This window comes from Alligator sinensis, unplaced genomic scaffold (genome assembly GCF_000455745.1).
Source record: "Alligator sinensis unplaced genomic scaffold, ASM45574v1 scaffold991_1, whole genome shotgun sequence".
Lineage (NCBI taxonomy): Eukaryota > Metazoa > Chordata > Crocodylia > Alligatoridae > Alligator > Alligator sinensis.
The window spans coordinates 296,809-318,906 of record NW_005842335.1 but is presented as its reverse complement, the minus strand read 5'-3'; the positions used below and the strand labels follow the sequence as shown (position 1 = coordinate 318,906).

The 22,098-nt window shown below is 47.3% G+C and overlaps 1 protein-coding gene across 1 annotated transcript in view; it reads left to right on the top strand.

Annotated features, from left to right (window-relative positions):
- Window positions 1-22,098, top strand: part of ERCC3 (ERCC excision repair 3, TFIIH core complex helicase subunit) — a 32,049-nt gene continuing 9,951 nt past the window's right edge. Inside the window, exons 1-12 of the mRNA XM_006028684.2 lie at window positions 1-62; window positions 326-528; window positions 1,057-1,293; window positions 3,739-3,788; window positions 6,755-6,890; window positions 7,111-7,275; window positions 8,342-8,546; window positions 9,626-9,940; window positions 11,689-11,873; window positions 15,384-15,586; window positions 19,353-19,449; window positions 19,643-19,760. Of these exons, the coding sequence (XP_006028746.1) occupies window positions 44-62; window positions 326-528; window positions 1,057-1,293; window positions 3,739-3,788; window positions 6,755-6,890; window positions 7,111-7,275; window positions 8,342-8,546; window positions 9,626-9,940; window positions 11,689-11,873; window positions 15,384-15,586; window positions 19,353-19,449; window positions 19,643-19,760 (1,933 nt within the window). The 5' untranslated portion in view covers window positions 1-43. The remainder of the gene's footprint in view (window positions 63-325; window positions 529-1,056; window positions 1,294-3,738; window positions 3,789-6,754; window positions 6,891-7,110; window positions 7,276-8,341; window positions 8,547-9,625; window positions 9,941-11,688; window positions 11,874-15,383; window positions 15,587-19,352; window positions 19,450-19,642; window positions 19,761-22,098) is intronic.

Genomic DNA, 22,098 nt, shown 5'->3' with positions numbered 1-22,098 from the left:
AGAGCGGGGCGCAATGGCGGCGCGGCGCTGAGGGGCGGCGGACATGGGCCGCAGGGAGCGCGGTGCGTGAGTGTGTCATGACAGCGTGCGCGTGTCAAAGAAAATGTGTGTGAAAGTGTGTGCGTGTGAATAAGTGCGTGCCTGCATGTGGGTGTGAGAGTGCACACGCATGTGCCCATGTCTGAACGTGATGGAGGTGCGAGGCGCGTGCAGGTGTCGTCGCGCCGCGCTGTGTCCGCGTCCGCACGCACACCCCCGACGCGGCGGCGGCGGCGCCCGCGTCTCCTGCCGCGGCTCTCCTGATCCTCCTGGTCTTTGCTTCCAGACAGAAAGAAGTCCAAGAAGCGTCACTACGACGACGAGGACGACGACGATGATGACGCTCCCGGCAGGGAGTCGCAGGAAGCCGTCCCGTCCGCCGCGGGGAAGCAGGTGGAAGAGGCCGTCGTCAAAGACGAGTACGGCGCGAAGGATTACCGGCTGCAGATGCTGCTCAAGGGCGACCACGGCTCGCGCCCGCTCGGGGTGGTGAGCGCCGCCGGGCAGCCGGCTTCCTCCTCCTGTTTTGCGGCGGCGTGTCGCGGGGCACGGTGTCGTTTCGGGGGTAACTCTATGAACGGCTTTTAAAATGGGGGGTGGTTTGGGTCATCCTGAACGAGGGGCTGACGGAGGTAGCGCAGCACGCGGGGAGGAGCTGTGCTTTCCTTCCCAGGCGAGGGTCAAGAGCGAATGATTTGGGGTTAGTAAAAGCAGTCGCTTGATTCCCTGTGTTGGGGAGAGCCGTCTTGTTTGATGGGCTCTCCGCAAAGGGAAGGTGCGTTACGTGGAACCGATCAGTGGGTAAGATGAAGGTGGTCTCACTTTTAATCTTCGTTTGCGTCCGTCCACGTGGAGCGCTCTTCGTGGCTGGTCTGACCCTCGCCCACCGTCGCTGCTAGTTATGTAGCAGCAATTGCCGTTGCGCCGCAAATCGCTCGTACTAGGGATAGAAAGGGGTCTCCGTCTTTCACCCGCAGCATTATCCGTTTGGCATCTTTTTCTTCTTCTCTCTCTCAGGCTCCCGATGGCCACATTTTCCTTGAAGCCTTTTCTCCCGTTTACAAATACGCACAGGACTTTTTGGTCGCTATCGCAGAACCCGTGTGTCGACCAAGCCACATACACGAGTACAAGCTGACTGCTTACTCGCTTTATGCCGCTGTCAGTGTCGGTTTGCAGACGAGCGACATCACGGAGTATTTGCAGAAGCTGAGCAAGACCGGCGTCCCCGATGGAATAGTGCAGTTTATCAAGGTAAGGCCACGCTATGGAAGACTCGTTTCCCCTTTATTATTCTCTGCTGTGTAAATACGGGTGTTACCTTTTTTTAAAGTAGGTTTGATGCAGCCTCTGACACAAGAATGCATGTGTACACACACACACGCACACCCTGAGGCATAAAATGGCAAGTAAAAAGGTCAGATCCTGTTGCCATTGCTCATATGAATAACTTAACCAAGGTCAGTATAACCGTCTGGCCCACGGCGTGGAATCATCCTTGCTGTGGGCAATAACCCTTCACCCTGGCAGAAACCACAAAGCTGAACTATTAAATGACATCTCGAGTCATTAAATGACAAAGCTGAACTATTAAATGACATCTGTTTGAGTGCTCAGTGCGATGAAAGAGCAGCGGTAAGACTGTACTGTTAAAATCAGTACAAAGTCATGCCAAAGCGAAGGTTTCAGCGGGTGCATCGACACGTCTGTGGCGCACGTTCTTTGTGCGCTTTGAAAAATATTTTTGAATCGGCAGCAATATCGTAAGGTAAGATGCGTGTAGACCAAAAAAGCAGTAGAAAATAGTCAATCGGGAATTAGGAACATTAATATAAAATAGCTTTACTATAAGTAGGAATAAGTGGCAAAAATAATGGTTGTTCAGTTAACCTTATTATCAGTCTTATGTTTGCATTAATGAAGCAGGATGCAGTTAAATTCTGACATTATGACATGATAATGCTATAATTGATTTGCTGGAGATAGTCCTCTGGGGGAGAGAGAGGCCTTTTTTCCTTCAGTGGGAACTTAACATTTGTAGATTATCACAGACCAAAGCCAGAACTGGACTTCAGTGACTCTTTCATGATTCCTTTTTCTCCTTTTCTGTGAACTGCATGGTACTGAAGTGATCTTTGTGCCTTGATCTTTGCTGCTCCTACACTGAGAATGTCCTTTCTATGCAGAGCTGAGGTCTTTTTCAAGCCCCATGTGTTATCTGATGCCTGCAAGAAATTGCCCAACTAATGATTTATATGTTGAGGCTGATGTATTTGACAGATCTCAATACATAGTCACCTTTTCACTTGTTCATCATTAGAGCATCTAGTCTCTGTGGGCAGCATCTACTCAATAGCTTTAATGGAAGTGTTTGCATTACCTTCTGCTTTGTGAATAGGGCACCAGCACCCGCCTGCTGGTCCTGCAAGGATTGTTTTTAATTAGAGCAGGCACGATCAGACCTGTTATCAGCCGAAGACACAGCCTCTCTGGGTGCTGGCTTTAGGGCAGAAGTTCCTGGAGGACATCATGGGGGTGGTGTTGTGGTTTATGGACGAGCTGCTAATTGAACAGGCTGCCACAGATTCTAGACACGCGGGAAGCTGGGACTGCTGATCTAGGATCCCGACTGCTAGAGCCTGGGACACCCGAGTTCCCTGCTCTTCCTAAATTGGGGGTGTGAAGGATTTCTCAGATTTCCCAAAGCACCTGCTTTTTGCGATTAAGTAAGGCAGAATTTAACCCAGAGTGGGATGCAAAACCCCTTGGAGAGCTCTTGCCTTTGCTACTCAGCTGGAATATGCTGCATAACCAGCTTGGGTCATTTCAGTTACCCCTCAGACTTCCCATCTGCCCTGACTGAAGGCTCTTGTGCTATGGATGGAGTAGTTTAGTTACGTAGCAAAGAGCTAGTGCACACTTTTTTGCACATGCATCAGTATGTATGTCATTAGTGAACTGTTGGGACCCAGAGGCCTTCAGGGCTGGGTTTTGACCTTTGTGCTTAACTTAAGCCATGTGCTCAGCTTGAATTGTGGTCAAGACTTGCACCTGGTGAAAAGGAGCAGATGGAAAAATACTGTTCCTGATGTAACACGAATTGGGAAGTTGGCTAACTAAATTGAATAAATATAGCCTGGGCAAAAGAGGAAAGTCAGAGCAAAACCCACCCTCACTAATGAATGAAAAGATCACCTTAGAATAGAAAACTCCAGTTAAGGGTAACCATATTTGGCAAACAGAAGCAAGATTATTCATATGCTTTAGGAGGAAAACTTAAGCTAATTTTATGCATCAAGAAATGCAAGCTATCTGGTAGATAAAGAGAGGTGAGGGAGCGTACCCTTCATATCCTACTCCTGGAAGATCTGGTCACTGATCCAAGATTCAAAACTCAGACAAAGGAGGCGGGGACCCCAGACAAGACTCATGGCCTGATCAACCAGTGACATTGCGTTGGTTATATCTTGGGGTGATGAGCACATTGAATTGCTTTTGACTAACTACAGTAATAGAATTGTAACTGGTAAGGGCTTCAGACGTTTGGTACTGGTTAAGGAGTAACCATGTCCAAGTCGTGGAATGAATACCTGGTCCAAGGCCCAAAATAATGTAACTGGAGGTAACAAAACTAACAGCTCTTGTGTCGTGCTGGATTGCGGGACTTTCTTCCTAATGGCTGTTCTTGTGTGTTCGTAGCTCTGCACTATAAGCTATGGAAAAGTAAAGCTCGTCTTGAAACATAACAGGTGAGCAGTTTTGGATTTTCATTGGTGGTGGTGGTTTTTTGTTGTTCGGGGTTTTTTGGGTTTGTTTTTAAGGGAAACCAAAGGAACCAACTTCAAACCAAAGGCAGTACTGTAAATTAGTGCAGCTGAACAGGTGGGTCTTGGAAGTTTGTTTCACCGTCCCTTTTCGAGTGTTGTGTACTTTAGCACAAATCACATGTTTGCCTGTTTGAAATGCTGTAGTACAATAGATGTTGCTCCTTGCATCTGACTGTGCTGAGTCACTAGGAACCATAGTCACACAGGAGAAGAATTTGGTATTCCAGCCCTTTCTTTACTGTGTTGGCCAGCAGGTCCCGTGAAAGGGAATTGCAAAAACCTCAGCTCGTTTTACCCATCAGAGCAGGCCAGTACATGTATTTATCTTGAGGGACAGTTGCCATGAAAAAGGATAAGTGCACTGAATTCAAGCCTGAAGGTCTTGTGGGGAACGTTTCCAGGGGACCCAGCGTGAGCATGCATTGATGTAAATAGTTTCATAAGTAGGACAGCTAGGTGCCCTTTGCACCCACAGGGTAGATGGCAATTTAGCCCTGGCGGCAGGTCGCAGAGGGCGCCTACGCACGAGCAGCAAGGCTGCTCCGACACGCTGCCATTACAGCTTGTTGGAGCAGACTCGATGAATCGTTAATTAACTGTTAATAGTTGATGCACCTCCATCGGCTGTCTGGTTTTTATTCTGATCTGTTAAGAGCAAAGGCCAAGTTCTGCTGGTCTTTGGACTGGTGCCTGATGACTTTTCTTGGATTAATGCATTTAGAAATATTTTTAGTCTGCCTGAGATCCGCGCAGGCATTTGGCTAGCTTTCGGAAGGACTGCACGCCACAGAAATCAAGACTTTTACAAAATCTACAAAAAACCTCCAGTAAATAGTTTTGTAATGTTTAATGTTTTTCATGGGTAGGTTTCAAATCTTCACAAGGGAAAGTATTGTTGCCTGGGAGGTGGTATTCTCTCTGTTCATAGCACTAGTGAGATCATTACTGAAATATTGCCACCAGGTCTGGAATTAACACTTCAGAAAAGAGCTACAAGGCTAACTGGGAATCAGGAAAATCTACCTTACTGTGAGGCACGAAGGAAGCTCAGTTTAGCTCTTCTGAGAGAGGGGTAAGAGGTGATTTGATTGTGGTCTACCATACCTGCCTGGGGAAGGGCATGGTAGGAGACAGGTGGCTGTACATCTTGTAGACTAAATAAATAAGATATAGGGAGAGCGCAGGGGGGGGCAGAGTGGCCAGCTCTTCTATCTGACAGGACTACAGATAACAAGTTCAGTGTCTGGAAGCTGAAGCTAGTTAATGTCAGTCTAAAAAGAAAGGACTCGTTTTTAATAGTGATGATAACTAATCACTGGAGCAGCTAACACAGAATTGTGGATTTTCTGTTATTTGAAACTGTAAAAAGATGCACGTTTTTGAGTTAAGGAATGCCATAGTCAAGCAGAAGGTATGAACCCGATGCAGGGATTACTAAGTGAGATGCTTTGTCATGGGGCTGCTTTCCTTTTAACCTGCTTCGTTGGGTAACACAGAGATGCATTAATACCAGCAAAGCTCAGTCCTCTCTAGGAATGTGGGCTACCGAAACTCCTAGTCAAATTACTGAAGTATCACTATGCTCACATTTTAACCTGATTTTCCAACCAGCAGCTTTATGACTTGCTTCAAGGAGTCTTTCAGAGCTTGCAAGGTGAGGATTTTGCAGCTTCTGCCTCATAGTCTAATCTTTGGATTCACATGTGTGCACCCAATTTTTTTCCAGCCTTGCCTTAGTTAAGTAGCAAAGGGATTTTCTCCTGTGAAGCTGGGGTTATTTTCAGCCCTGACTCAGTGGTCCTTCTGATGCCCTTTCCAATCCATCCAGTTTTCAAAATGGATTGTTCAAGGACCTGGCCTGAGGACTTCTTTCCAAACATCTTTGCAACAGCAGCAAATGTTTGAACGTTAAAGTAAGAAAGTGAAGGCAAAGATGTAAGAACTTGTGTGGTTGCATCTGGAATAGCTGTCAGTAGGGCCGTGCGAAGCTTCAGTCCCTGATTTGATTCGGCGGAGATTTGGCTCAATTCTGAATCAAATCAGGGGACCCTTTAATCTCTCTGAATCGAATCAGACCCCTCTGAATCGAGTTTGACATATTCGGAAAGATTTGGTGATTTGGACGTAGACACAGCTTTGAATGTTTTTTCTACGTACCTCAAGGTACCAGGTGGTTCGTGACTGCTACAATGCTGGGGTGGATGGAGCGTGCCACAGGAGTGCGGGGTGCTCCCCTGCGCGCTTGGCAGCAGACCCAGAAGTGGACCAGAAGCACTTCTGGGTCTGCCAGAGAGCGCACAGGGGGGTCTTCCCCCCTCACCCGGCTCGGTGACAGGTGCTTCCTGGGTCTGGGGAGGGGCACCTGGGCTCCTCTTGCGGCCGATTGCAGAGGTGCCGCCGCGCATGCGCCGCCCCCCCCCCCCCCCCGGCGTGCTCCCTGGCAGACCCGGAAGTGGACCAGAAATACTCCCAGGTTCGCCACCGAGCACGCGGGGGTCCCCCCGCACTCCTGTGGATCGCTGCATGTGCCCCAGCATCGCAGTGTTCACGAGCTGCCTGGTACCTTGAGGTATGTAGAAAAAACATTTAACGCTGTGTCTATGTCTGCATCGATGATTCTCAGAATCGGCATCGAATCTTTAGATTTGGATTCGACCGAATTGAATCAGGACAGCGATCCAAATCAACAAATCGAATCACTGTCCTTGATTCGGGTCGAATACGAATCGAATAGGGCCCATTTCACACACCCCTAGCTGTCGGGGTACACTGAAGTGTCAGTGCCAGTGTTTTTGTAATTATTTAGATGGAAATCCTCAGCAACTGCCATACTTGGCCTTAAATGAGTTGGGAGCTGCTTTTGTAGTTCACTTGTTCTTTTCATTCAGGTATTTTGTGGAAAGCACCCACCCTGACGTCATTCAGCAGCTTCTGCAGGACAAAGTTATTAGAGGGTGTCGCCTGAGAAATGCTGAGGGAGAAGAAACGGAGCTCATCACCGAGACGTTCACGAGCAAATCTGCTGTATGTTGGGCTCAAAGCCACCTTTTAAAGGGTTTGATTTTTCTGTGCGAGGATGTATGTACGACCAGAACTGTTGAGCAGTCTGCGGTGATTTCTGTTTACGGGGCGCGGGTTCATTTTATCTTTTGTTGTAACGGCTGTTCTGTGCTTCGCTACCGAACCACAGTTCAGCAGAGGTCTCAAAAGCAGACTTTCACAGTGTCCTGAACACCCATTTCAGATCTTGAAAACCAGTGAAGGAGCTGGCGGTCCTTCAACGTCACAAGGACCAGACGCTCAGAACAAACCAGATGTTCCAGCTGACCTGTTTAAGTTTTATGAACAGATGGACAAAGATGAAGAGGAGGAGGAGGAAACGCAGACAGTGTCTTTTGAAGTTAAGCAGGTGAATCTGTGATAGGTTCTTGGCATCTGTGGTTGTGATGGGACCCACTGTCCCCTATTTAATGAGCTAAGAGATGGGCTGGATAAGGTGACCAATATTGAGGTGCTCGCTCGCTCTGCCAAAGGAAGTCACACAGACCAGAAGGGGCTCCTTCCCTCTGTGCGAGCTGCTTGAAGGAAGGGCTCATTCAGAACCCAGACAGCCTGGTTTCTGGTCTCGCGCTCTGCCGTGTCGCCCTTACTCCTGATGCCAGCCCAAATGACCAGGGTAGGGTACTTTTGTAGATTGGTGCTTCAGTCAAATGCTTCCCTTGTGTTACAGTGTGGAAGCGATGGGGTGTGAACTGTTTGATTTCACGATTAGTCTCAGTCTTTCAGATTGTATATTCTTTGGGCAAACGATCATATTTGTATCATATATACATGACAGAGCGTGTCAGTTCCTGACAGATGCAGGATATGAATTGTCCACGGTTGAGAGGCTTTTTACAAAAGTTTTTGTAAATCCATTGTAAACGTGGCCAGTCTAATGGCGGAAGCATTAAAAAGAGAACCTGTTGCTGTTTAGGTCAATTATTGCCATTTCCCAGCAGTTAAAATCAGCGTGCCATTGTGCTAGAATAACTATTACAGGGGAGTCAAGATTTCATAAATCCCAGCTGTGTAGCTGGTGCTGGTCTTTGGCTGAATAACGGGCAGAAGAGGCTCTGTTTTAAGTTTTTGTTGGAGAGTCGACTCCTCCTTGCTACCTCACAGTGTAGATTTGTCTTAGTTGCGTGAAAGAGACCCTCTCAGAAGGACTGTACTGCTAACCCCTCCGATTTGAATAGCCTACTTTTTCATTTGTCAGGCAACTTTCTCCCCTTTTTTTTTCTTAATACTTATCTTGTTGTTTTGGGTTTTTTTACTGGGTTGGTCACCAGAAAAGCTCTTGGAGGTACATTTTAACCGCTAGCAAGGGATGCAAAATAAACTTGCTTTCACACAGGTCCTGTATAAACAGTGGGTATATAAAAAATAAAAAAGCAGGATTCAGAAGTGTTTTTGAACCTTGCTTTCCTTTTCAGGAAATGATCGAAGAGCTTCAGAAGCGTTGCATTCATCTGGAATACCCCTTGCTGGCCGAGTATGACTTCAGAAATGACTCAGTGAATCCGGACATAAATATTGACCTGAAACCCACAGCTGTTCTCAGACCTTATCAGGAGAAAAGCCTGAGGAAGATGTTTGGGAATGGGCGAGCTAGATCGGGAGTTATTGTCCTGCCGTGCGGTGAGTTACTAGTGTGCGTCTTGGCTGGCTGACGTGACATCTTCCACAGTTGGTCGCACTCTTACATTTGTAATGCACTAACTTTTGAGCAGTGCATCAGATCAGTTCTAAAATTTCCAGAAATGTTTTAGATATAAGTGGGCAGAGCACTGCCTGTTTTGGTGGGAAGGGGAAATGGAAGCAAGAGCACCTGATTAGCAGATACGCCAGCCCCCCTGCATCTGCTAATATCAGTTGTTCAGGAAGCTGGTTCATAGCAAACATTAATTCCTTCCAGCATACGAATGCTTCTCTGTCTCAGCTGTGCTGATCCACCCAATGCAGGTTGAAAAATGTCAACACCCTTGACGATTTGTCTCCCAGAAAGAAAGATGATAAATGATGGAAGTGTAAGGAGGTGGGAAAGAAACTACACAGATAATTACTTAGCTTGGCGGCAAAGGGGAGGACAGGAAACTGGTGGCAGGGGAGATAGGAGGTTGTTATAGCATATCTGGCATACTGAGGAGAGTCTGGGATGGAACGAAGGGTACAGATATCCACCAGTATGATGGAGGGAAAGGAGGGAGGAAGAGATGGTGTAGGAAGGTGGAGGGCACGTAGAGTTCCTGGCATGATGGAGAGCTGGGATATTTGCAAAGTATTACTGAAATAGGACGGGAAGTGTGGAGAACATGCAGAGCTTGTGGGATGGTGGAATGGAGAGGGAAGGAGCCTTTGGGATGCTAGTTAAATAAAAGGTTACTGAAGCCACATCCTAACAGCAGCTTTGGAATGAAGAAACTGGTAAAATCAGCTCGTCTTGTTGCAAAGAGCATTCATTGTAGTTTTGCTGAGCCCTTCTGGCTTTTCTGCCAGGCACCCTTATGGACGTGTGGTTTTTGTATGTACCTGTTTGTATGCACAGGCTGTGTCTTTTAATTCTTAAAGCCACAGACAATGAGAAATGTGTCCTTCTCCAGCTCAGCTCACGGGTAACTATTTTCCAGTCTCGTTCCTCCCTTCTCTCTCACTTTCCTTTGAGCATGACAATTGCTGTAGGACAGTTATGAATGATGATTGCTTTTCTTTTTCTCTAGGCGCAGGCAAGTCTCTCGTCGGTGTCACAGCTGCGTGCACGGTCCATAAGCGGTGCCTGGTACTTGGCAACTCTGCAGTGTCTGTGGAGCAGTGGAAAGCCCAGTTCAAGATGTGGTCCACCATAGATGACAGCCAGATCTGTCGATTCACCTCAGATGCCAAAGACAAGCCCATTGGGTGCTCGATTGCCATTAGCACGTACTCCATGTTGGGGCACACAACCAAGAGGTCTTGGGAGGCAGAGAGAGTAATGGAGTGGCTTAAAAGTCAAGAGTGGGGCCTCATGATCCTTGATGAAGTACACACCATACCTGGTAAGGGAGTAGCATTACGAAGCCCCTCTCATCAGACCCATGATTAACGCAGTGCTTCTTTAATACTGTTTCCCTGTTCATTTCCTCAGGATATTGAATGTACTTCTAGCAAGCTCCTAGTTTAGTGCTTGAAACATTAACTATATCCACAAGTTATTTGGTACGGTTGGAGCAATGCTGATTCTGTCTGGGAAATGTAAGAGAACAAGGATTTTTGTAGGTGGTATTTTGTATTGGACAAACTGTATGGCTGGAACAGATTTATATTATTATATTGCAAATGTAGTATTGTTATATTATATTGCAAATGCAATACGTTCTCCTTCAGGTCATGCATTGCATTCTGGTCTAATTGGGTCACCTGAAGCAGAATGCATTGCAACCATGCAGCGTGTGTCTGTCCCAACCATGCAGTTTGACCTGTAAAAGCTATCACCAGCATCAGTCCTTGCCTCTTGTCTATTATTTGATACATGTTTTTCAGCCCTTCTGTGAAGATCAATTCCCAGAGTCCTCTCAAAACAATGCAACACATGTTGTTCTTCGTAGTGGGAGGAGTAGTTGTATTAAAGTTAGATTTTCCTTAATTGCAGCAGTAACAAGTGTCATATCTGGGCGAGTGGTTCTCATGCGGTGATCTGGAGGACAGGATGGTCACGCTGCTGGCTCTTAAACTACAATCAGATACTTTAAGACCACTAAATGCTCATTTACTGTTCTTTGAAGCAGTTTGTCATGTGGATGTTGTACCACTGTGAATAAGGGGAGTGGATCTGCATTCTCTTAAAGGGAGATGGAAATGTCATAAACTAAATCCTTTTTATGGTCACACATCTAGACAAGGAGACTTTTAAAGTCCATTTCCACCCAGTAAAATGCTGTGAATACTTACAGCAAAACTATGTCTTTGACCAACACAGCTACAACCAGCACCCCCGAAACATGGTGAATACTTGGGGTAACTTGTACCCACAAGTTGCTTGTGTTGGATATCGTTTTGTAAACTGCCAGGTGAGAATGGGATGATGGAAGGGAAGAAAGGAGTGCTAGTGATGGGGAGGCACTCTGGGCAGAAATGCCCCACTAATCCCCCATCTGCTTTCTGCTATATTTTACACAGTTGATTTGGATGCAACTGTTATGTCTTGGCAGAAATGGGAGAAGTGGGAAAATATAAAAATAGGCGTTGTTTGTTGATTGGCAGCCCCTTTAGGGTAGGAATATTCTGCTCTCATAGTTCTCTTGGGTTCATCCCCTCTTACACTTAAAAGTCAGGTAGAGAGTATAGGCTCTGCTGCTAGCTACCATAATGCTAAATGCTTGAAATACCTCAGGTAGAGGACAGAGGTTTTGTAGGCGGAGGATGCCGTGGTAGCCTAGGAGCTTCTAGAAGTAGAAGCCCCGATCTCTTCCTTTCTAATCTGGTTCTGAAATGGCGTGTGGCGTAGACCGAGTCCCCTGACAGCTCTGCGTCTGTTCTTCTAGTGGGGCAATGGGAATAATGCAGAGATCTGAGGACTCCTGTGTTTCGTAGCGTGCTGTGAGTGTGTCACAAACTGCAGGTAGTCTGAAATGACCATTAAATGAGGGTCCTGCCTGAACTGGATCAGCATTGCTTTGCACAGTGCTCATTGTTTCGGCACACAGCTCTGCATCTTTTTAGGTGGAAGGTCCGTGTCCTTGCAGTGCTGGCCTTTTTTAATCCATTTGTAAAACCAAAATGAAATTTTCTGTTCTGTATTTCCTAGCAAAAATGTTCAGGCGTGTGCTCACCATTGTACAAGCTCACTGCAAACTGGGACTGACGGCTACCCTGGTCAGGGAGGACGATAAAATCGTGGACTTGAATTTCCTGATTGGCCCAAAACTCTATGAAGCCAACTGGATGGAGCTGCAGAACAATGGTTACATTGCCAAAGTGCAGTGTGCTGAGGTGATGCTCTGCTCTTTATTACCACTCGAGTACCGTGCTGTATTTTGCAGTCTACAGTCGTTTGCAGGCAGAGCTATCCCGTTCCATATCTTGAATGGAGAGAAGCATTTGTCCTTATGAAACTGCAGCCCTGTTGAGATACTGTAGTTCAGGCCAGGCTGTCCCTCATCATCACTAAATTCATGATCACTCCTGCACGGTGCATTGCGTGGTATCACGACTGATTAACGTGCTCATTTTTGCGGCTGGTCTGGTAATGCCGTGTTGATGTTTTCTGGCCCCACCTTCAGACATGTTCACAGAGGCCACTGTGCTGATGTAGTGCTGCGATCCTCGGTAGTCAGGTCAGAAGGGGCAATTTTGACCGTCTACTTTGACTTCCTGCCTGGCAAGGCTTTCAAGCCTGGTGGTACGTGTTGAAATGGGGGTCTAATTTTTTGACTGGTCCCCAATTTTGATTTAAAGACGAGATGGGATGGTGCTTATCACAGCCCTTGGGAAAGCTGATCCGGTGGTTAGATGTGAGTGCTTTATTTCGAGTTCAGCCTGGCGTGGCCGTGGTTTCTAGTCACTGGAGTTTGTTAATCATTGAAACGTGATCGTATGATCTGCCCCTTAGTCACTGAAGCAGACGAGAAAAGTGAATCTGAGCTGTCATGTCAGTGAAGGGAAAACTTACGTCTTACACATTTTCTTCAAAAGCTTGAGGATCTCATGTAATTGGAGCATGGCAGAGAGACCCGGAGTCGAGTGACAGTGACAGCGGTGGGTGGGGTGGAAGTCCTCCAGGGTCCTTCGGGTTTCCTGATCTGTCAGTCCACGCAGCAGGGCTGGGAGGTGAAATGTTCTCACGGGCCACGGACAGACGTGCTGTTTGAAGCACCCTAGACAGAGTGCAACATCGACAGCCGAACAAGTGCTTCAAAAGTGATCTCTGAGGAAAGAGGAACTTTGAAACATGTCATTTTGATGCACTTCATGAAACAACCGCCCCGTCCAACCATCCTCCAGCACCCTGCAGTGCTCCTTTCCCTCACGTTGCAGAAGGAGGAGGCAGGGTTAGACAGCCAGCGAGCGCTGTCCTTTGCGGCTGTCCGGAGGCCGAGGCATGCAGGGTTTCCTGCTCTCCTGGCCCTGGCTGGTGCCGGGCTACTGCATGCCGAAGTGCTCATGTGGGGCTGGGGGTTTACATAATGCTGAATTGTGCAGGACTCGCAGTGCTTCAGGGCTTGGAGCACTTCGCACGCGTGCCTGGCCCTGGCTTCAGGATTTAGAGCGCCCTTCCTCCTGCGTTGATTTAACCTTAAATAAAAAGCTGGAGGGTGAGAGGGAGTCACTGTCACAGCGGTTTCCATTTCCAGCTCTCAGACCATTGCTGTAACGAGGGAGTTCTGAAACAAGCTAATTTTCCTTAAAGTAAAAACAGGTAAAATCCCCAAGCAAACAATGTCCATGGACCTGTCTGCAAAGGTGTCTGAGCTCTTGGTCCTTTCACTAATATCCTTCCTGAGCTCTTGGGAGGACTGTCAGGTTGTAGCACACATGCCCCTGCCCTGTCTACTAGATCTGTTCCATTAAAACACGGTTGGCCAGGCTCTTCTTGTGTCTGCTTAGCTACAAGATAGTAAATAGTAAAGCTGACCAAGAGGCCTGAAAACACACAAAATTATTTCTCACTTGTCAGCATTTTCCCTCGCAAAAATCACTTTTTCCCCTTGCAAAAATAAAATGCTAGAAAGTGACAGGTCTTTTGAAAAAAGAATGACCGTTTCATGGCCATTCTAGATAGATGAACAATTAGACAGACCATCAAGTGAAAATGAATCGAGCTGGCAATGTCACTTCAGCCATGAGCAGGTAATTCGGTTTCAGGAGCAGAGTTTACTTGCTCTGTGTCCTGCCTGGTCATTCCCGACTTGCCTTGGGCAGAGACCGTACCGTAGTGTGAGCTCTCCAGGTGTGCCGTGCGACTTTGTGCAAATTCATGTTCTTTAATGTGTGAGACTTCTGGGGGGTGTTAATTTAGGATCTGTATTCTAAGAAAGACAAGGAGTTAACAGTGGGAAGGGGCAAGTTTCTGTGCCTAGAACAGGCTTGCATTTTCCCTGTGCACCAGTCTGGTTTTCCTCCTCCCGCTGTGCAGAGGCGGGGTGTCGTTTCACACCTTGCCCGGTCTGCTCTGGGCTGACGGTGCCGCGGGGCTGTTCCTGACTTCAGATCCTCCTGGTAACAGTAGAGGGCAGTGCTAGCATTCGTCCGGGTGCTCCCTTTCCGCCTACAACACGGTGAGGAGCAGAATGTAAAATTGCATTAGTGGCTGCAGTGAGTGCACGTTAGGGGTTTCTGCCAGCTGATAACTATTTCCAGTAACTGTTTTCAGAAGATTGCTCCCCACTGCTATAGAAAGGTCAGGCCTTGAGGGCACGTTTGCAAACCTCTGAATTGACGAGATTAGTGGGGATGAGCGCTCAGCTTTGCCCGTTCTAGACTCTCCAGTCAGTGTGCGAACTGAAGCTGATGTGCTCGATGGCAGCAAATCCTGCACTGTGCTCTTGAAACCTTCTGTCTTCAGATATTTTTTTATTCTCATGCTCCCTTTTCCTCCTGGGAATATTCACAGGAATGAGGAAGTTTACCTGTCATGCAAGGGGAGGGCCGGAGCAGTAGTCTACTTCATACTTACTTCATCGTTCCTCCAGGCTGGTGAGACAGCAAGCTTCTTCCCCAGTTACTGTGGCCTACCTGTTAAGTTGTGCCCAGGAAAAGCACTCTTGCTGGCTAAGAGAACAATTATTTAGCCACATCTTCCATCCCATGATACAAACGTTGGGTTTAGGCTGAGCAGGTTTGTTTTTAAACTTCCTTAACTGACAGTACTTACTAACCAAGTGTTCATTTGCTAGTGTGGTTAACACTTTTATGCGGCACTGCTGAGTGGAGCAGAAGACTGAGTTTCTAGTCTGGTTTAGCATTGAGGTAGGACCACTACATTTCAGGCAAGTTCCTCAAATTCTGTTGATGATCTGTAATCATACGGACTGGAGAGAGGTGGGTAGCTGTGTTAGTATGAAGTCAGGCAGAAGACGGGGCAGGCTGGCACCTTAGAGACTAACACATTCAGAAGGGCAGAAGCTTTCCTCGGTAACAGCTGACAAAGGGTATGGACTTGTGACAAAGTAGATTGGCTATTTGCTTTTTGTCTACAGTGTGGAAAACAACATGCCTTTCAGCCGACCCTGGAACTCAGGACATTTCCTAGTGCTTTAGTAGTGGTTGGGGAGACCCTCCAAACACGACTTGTTAGACCCAAAGTGGATTCCTAAAAGAAATGCTTGGGCGCATGGCAGACTTCAGTAGGTGAAACTGTGGCCTGTTACGTAGGAAGTCGGACTGCTTGATCGTATTTCTCTCTCAAATCTGACTGTTAAAGTTTAAAAGCAAAAACCGAGATTTTTTTTGTCGTTTTTCATGTATTCGTTTGTTTCGGTTCTTTTTCCCCCAAACGCCTAGGTTTGGTGCCCCATGTCTCCCGAGTTCTACAGAGAATACGTCGCCATCAGAACAAAGAAGCGGATCCTGCTCTACACCATGAACCCAAACAAATTCAGGGCGTGCCAGTTCCTGATTAAGTTTCACGAGCGAAGGAATGACAAGATCATCGTGTTTGCTGACAACGTGTTTGCCCTGAAGGAATATGCAATCAGGCTGGGAAAGTAAGTGATAATGAAGTGTTCCTTCGTGGGAGCACGTTTCACAAATTTCACTTCCAGCATTTGTCCAAGAAAAGCGAATAGGAAACGGCGGCAGGCCTTTTTAGGTGCACTTCAGTGTCTGTTGCTGTGGGTGGCATTATTCTAAGGTGAGCTGTGTGTTCAGTACCCGCCATGGAGGAATCCTAAACCTGTGTGGGGACTTCATAGTAGTCGCAAGGAAATGGTTTAGGGATCAAGAGAAGTGCCTAAAGGCAGGCTTATTTGGACGCTGAGCTCTCTGTGACTGTCCGTACTGTAATCTCCTCTCCCCCGTATGAATGAGGAGCACTTGGCCCACAGGATCTTTGGGGCTCTCAGCACCTTCCCTGCTTGCTTCCCCCCCTCACAGGTCCTGCAGCAGACACATCTTAAAGCGAGATGTTTCATTTTGGGGGGCACAGAGGGGAGGCTTCTTACATAGTCTGTGCCGTGCCTGGTATGTTGGGGTTTCCAGGCACTAATGGGATACGGCTGACAAACAAAATGGTAGCACCATTCGGCGAGAGACCCGTGAGCTTCTGTGCTGCCTTTGAAGGGCTCTTTGCATGCAGTCCAAGTACAGAAGCAAAGAGCAAGCCCAGCTGAACTTTGCTACGCAGCATCAGCATTCTTGCAGGATTGGAGAGGGACAGTTGAGGAGAGTTCTTGATCTCCTCCTTGTGTACGGTCCTTCTCCAGGAGTGGATTCGGGGAAGCCAGCTCATTTGTCACAACCCCAAACTGGAGCCATTGTGTTCTCCTTTGCTGTTAGAAGCGGTGCAGAGAGAGCACTGGACTTTGCAAGCCTCCGTTGTCCAAGGAGTTTCCAGTAGTATTTCTGGCCCCAAAAACAAACTTCCTCCTTATCCCTTTCCAAAATTTGTCATGAGTTTTGACCGGCATTCGAATACCCCTGCTCATTGTGATTTCAAATAATAAGCAGGGCTAACAATGCTGGAAGATTTCCAAATTCAGAACTCGTGGTCTTTCATCGTTATCCTTAAACCCGTCTGGACAGAGATTAGCTAGGATGATGCTTCTGGAATGCTATTAATGCTGTGCAGTGTTCCATAGAAAATAATTAATAAAACATTGGATAGGGAAGGCTGGATGGTTTGCAAAATAGCAACTTGTACAGTGGTAGGCTGGGAAGATACGTGGTAACTGGTGTAAGAGAAGATTTATGGCAGAACTACTAGGTCTTTGCTCAGTTGCGTTTCAAGTGATTTCTTCCTTCACATCGCGGTCCGCAGATTTGGAGAGGATCCCGTGATCATGCAGCTGTCGCACCACGAGAGAAGGGTTGCAGTCTTGAAGGATTCTCCCCTTTGGTTAGAGCCCTTTTCTCAGAATAGCTCTAACCCTGCTGTCCGAGCAGTTAGCCTGTCACCCAGCCCGTTCTAGATCAACGCTTCCTAACCTGTTCGCCCCCCAGGCTGGATCAGTGGTGCCAGGTTTGTCTACCGGCCCGATCCAGTCTGTGTGTGTGATCCAGCGCACAGGCCCTGGGATAGATCCAGCTGCATAGAGCTTGGAAATTTGGCATTGGTGTGGTGGCAGTGTTAATTGCCACCGCTCTCGCTGCCACATTTCTGGACCCATGTAGGCCAGATGACATGACTCCACGGGTCAGAGCTGGTCTGCGGGCTGGGGATTGAGCACCCCTGTTCTAGATCATATGATGCCTCTTCTTGCACAGTCACGGGATCATCATTACATCTACAAGTTGTCACATCTCAATCAAGCCTTTCTGGGGCCTGACAGGTCTGAGATGTGTATTGAGTGTAAAAGCATCCTCGAGGCTTGGTATTTCCCCAAGAGTAGGGAGACGCCGTGCTGTGACTTTTGGTTATAATTCAACATTTTGTGTTCTGTCCTGGATACGGAGTGCCCTGGTGCTCATTAGTTCATCACTATAATCCCAAGTGATGTATGGCCAGGGGAGGATGAGCATCCTTGTTGTCTCATTTGATGGGTTCAATCAAAGTAAAAATGGGCAAATGTTTGACCAGCTCTGTGGTCTTGGGAAGCAGTTCTTTATAGATGTGCAAGGTACAAGTGCTTTAATTCTAGTTTAGCAGTGAGATGTTTTCTGTAAAGTTTGGGATTAAAAAAAGCATCATTTTTGTATCCTAAAATAAAATGATAAATGAAAGCTTAAAGTAAGTACGCTGTTGGCTCCAGCACGGTTACAGTGTGCCACTAATCATTTGACTGTTTAAACAAGTTGGGTACTATTGGCCATTTCGTTGTTAGTCGCAGCTAAAGAGAAGATTATTAATAAAATACGATAAGTAGAAGAATTGGATTAGAAGAGAGTTGGCCTGCTTGGCAATGCAGAAATAAGGTGAAGCTTGCTCTCAAGGAGGCATTAGAAAGCCCTCACCAGGGAGTCAGACTTTCAGGCTGTGCATTGGGTTCTTGTTCAGCTGTGGCAGGGATATATGCCAGCCCTCAGACACTCAGCTCAGGGGTTTTGAGAGGGGGGGTGGGTTCAATAAAAGGGAGTGTGAACACAGTTGTGCAAGCCTGAAAGAGAAGGGTGATCTGGGGGCAATCCACATCTACAAGCACAAAGAATTGGAGTGTCTCATTTCTTTCCTCTATCGTTTTTCCTTTCAACTTGAAGGAGGTAGCCTTTGCTGCTCCCATCTTGAGACCGGAGGCAGCCGAAGTGTGAACTTCCCACTTCTGTCAGCCTTTGCGTGTGCGCTGGCCAGGCGTGCTAGGGAAGTCTGGCTGCTGGTCTGCTGGGGAATGCCAGATTGTGCTGCTTACGTACATAGGGCGCTGTGGATGTCAAACTGGTCGCACCACCTGATCTCCAGAGGTAATTGGAGACAAGAGTTTCCAACATCCATCTTGAGGCACTGCGGCTTTCATTAAAAGGGAAACTCAGATTCTTAAGGATTCAACCAGGAAAAACCTAGAGGGACACAGCTGTCCATGTGCTGACTCAGTGGATTTGTGGAACAAAAAAGCCCTGCCTTTGTATTTAAACAGCTGCCTCCCATCTTTCATGTAGGCTTAGCAGATATATTCAGTCCATTGATCTGCAGTGCCGTCGGCGCACATCAAGTGAGCACCATTTGCGACTGTCAGGAATTATTTCTGCAGAGAATGGAAAGACGTCTACCTCTGGGAGATCGGGTTGCTCCAGGTGGTGGGTCAGCCTCCCGTTGGGCAGAGTTACTGTCGAGGTGAAAGGGTTAGCGAAGCCGTGTTGTATCTACTTCCATTTCTATATTGACCTCAAAAAGGTAGCATTTGTATATGACAGGCTCTTTTATTGCATAGTCTGTGGGTTGAAGAAAAGCTGTGCACTTCCATGGTGCATCAGTTATCCAAACATAATGCAAACGATGCTTGGGAAGTACACGATCCCGTTCGTGCACTGTAACAGCACAGCGATGGGCTAGCTCCCGTTGTTTCACGGCTTTTAATAACAGCTCTGTGACAGCTGCTTCCCCTTCGCTGTTTCCGGCACAGTTAAAGTACAGGTAGTTCTGAACTAGATGGTGCGATGGAAAGACGCTGTGCCGTTTATACCCTTAACCAGTGTTGTTCCAGCGTGAGCAGGGCGTTTGGGATGGCATTATGTAATTAAGAAAACGGCGCACTTCTTTGGTACGGATGTAGGCAGAGTTACAGTCTCATGCCCCCTTTCCAGAGTCTCCGAGCACCTAGGAACAAACAGCTGTGAGAAGTCTTGCTCTGATTACCATGCACGCCTGTTCTCTCCTTTCAGACCTTATATATATGGTCCCACTGCGCAAGGGGAAAGGATGCAAATCCTGCAGAACTTCAAGCATAACCCAAAAATCAACACCATCTTTATTTCCAAGGTAAATGAAGGCATTCAGTGTGACACGGCATCACCTTGAAAAAGACTGTATTTTAAAGAAACAGTAAGTTACACGTGCCCTCTTATTTTTGATGCACTTTTTATTGCAGCTCACCAGGTTTGTTGTTCGTTAAGCCTTCGTTTGTTACTGTGGGAAAATAGCTTGTTGCTCAGAGGCTGCTTCTGTATTGTAGGTAGGTGACACATCCTTTGACCTGCCAGAAGCCAATGTTCTGATTCAGATTTCGTCCCATGGGGGGTCTCGAAGACAGGAGGCTCAAAGATTGGGACGAGTGCTGAGAGCCAAAAAAGGTAAATGAGGTTGTTCTTGGGCTCTGGGCCTTGGGGTCCAGGACGGCATATTAGGAACTCTTAATCGTTTAAACTGAACCCTGAAATGTCAGTGCCACATACGTTTTCCACTTGCACCATATGGCAAACTGCTGTTGTGTTGACATTGCCCAAGTAAGGCCAGTGCCATGTGTGTAAGTCACAAGGCATCCTAAATGTGCCGCACTGAGGAGCCATCTTGTCTTCCCTCCTGTCTGTGTTTCCCACTACGTACCCTCCTCTCATAGACTTCTTCTTTTTTCCTTTACCATGACCAAGAAGTGTCTTCCCCTCTTCATATTTTTGTTCCACTTCCCTTCTTTTCTCTCCTTCAGCCCTATTTCGGTGTCCCTGCTGGAGTGCCATCACCCCACGGCCCTGCTTTGCCCTTTCTCCTGCTTCTTTTGCTTTTCCTTCAAAAGCATATTAAGGTTAATGCCTTCAAGGATGGCCCTGCCCATTGTGGGCACGGGTCCAGGTCCAGAGTATTGATGCCACAGTCCCAGACACGTGATGGTCGCATTTGGTTGCAGGAAGATCTCTGTTAAAGGGCCGGTTCTTTGCTTGCTTGTTTCCTCCGGCACGTTGCGGTGCGGTGGGTACCGATGAACTGCCCTCTCCCTGTTTCTCCCGTGTAGCTCCCTGGCATCAGTTTAGATTTCATAGACATCAGACATCAGGGCTGGAAGGGACCTCGGAAGATCATCGAGTCCAGCCCCCAAGATTGTAAGCTGTTCGGAGCAGGGGCTGCCGTCCTTTGTACAGCACCTAGTACAGGGTGACCCAAGGTCCTTTTGCCCCTCAGTCTCAATGGTGATAAATGGAGAGCCCAACTCCTCCCCCTCTGCGTGTCGGCGGCTATGGCGTATATAATATAGCTTAAAATACATTTACCAATCCAGTGTCTGGTACCTTACACTTTTCCCCACATAGAGCCATTGCTAGTGAGTTACTTAAACGATCTATTTTGGGGTTGGTCACCTTTGGGAGACAAGAAGATAGGGCTTTTTGCAGTGCCTAAAGGCGAGGTGTCCACCGTGACAAACTCCTGTCAGACATAGCCAGCCAGCGATCTTGTTGGTAACGTCTGCAGAGGCCAAAGATTTGCCTAGATGTGGAGCTGGGATTATATAGCACTCGTAGGCTGTGTAGTGCGCAGCAGAGGGGAGAGGCTGGTGCTGTGGGAAATGGGCCGGCACCACCACAACTTGAGAAAATTAATCTGTGTTTCCTAGATACGCTCCTTTAATGCCGAGTGAGACCTCGTGTAGGATACTGCTCCCTCTTCCCAGCGGCCCCTTTAATAAAACCCTTCCTTTGCTTTCCCTGCCTCTTGGCTTAAGGGCTTTCCCACCTATGTGCCTCCACACGTGGGGATGGGGACTCCGTTGTTCCTTTTACCTCCTCCTCGGAGCGTGTTGTAATGGTCTCGTTATCTTGATGTGCCTCTGGCTTCTTATCGCTGTGTTCAGGTGGTAGAGGACTTGGTGGCTGGAAGCTAGTGCAGTCTTTGGTACTGAACTGGCCCCTGAGCGTTTGGTTTCAGACGAGCCAGCAGGAGGGCCTGCCGCCTGAGCCACTAGGCCCGTATCACTGGTGGCAGGAGGCAGAAACTCCTGAACCAGAACTTCCAAATCTCCTCCTTTCTTCTCAGGAGGTGAAGGAGTGACTCGTACCTACCACCAGCATGGCTTTCAGCTTGAAAAATGGGATAAGCTTGTTTGCGAGGCTTATAAGAATATGTTGTCAAATTGATTTTGTAACGGCATAATCCTGATGTTTGAAACTGTCATTCTTTGAGCTCTGGATTTGGAGCTTAGAAACTTCTGAATGGCAAATCTCTAAGTGATTCAGTGCTTAACATTTATAATCGCCTGAAACATCAAACTTCATTTTGGGTATTAACATTGTTTTCTGTTGTGAAAGACCATTCTCTTTTCATACATATGTGAGTTAAAAAAAAAAAAAAAAAAAAGTCTGCAGTTTTGGCTGCAGTGGAGGAATACCATTTTCCTAACTAATTAGAAGGCATCTAATCGGTGATGGGTTTAGGTGATCCCTGACTCTTAAATGCCAGCTCCACCCATCTTGCCTTTGCAGCTCACCATAGTTTAAATTGCATACCACAAGGTAGGAGGTGCATTCGTGCTTGTGTTAAAGCTGTACGTTGCTGCTCTTGAAGAAGCGAGCAAAAGTTTCTTCTCCCTCACAGAAGACCTGGATGGAGGACTTGACGATATGGTTAATCCCCACAGTTGCTGTCCAGCTTGAGTAACGCTGGTAAAGGATTTCATGTTACTTTGCAGACAGAGATTGTTTT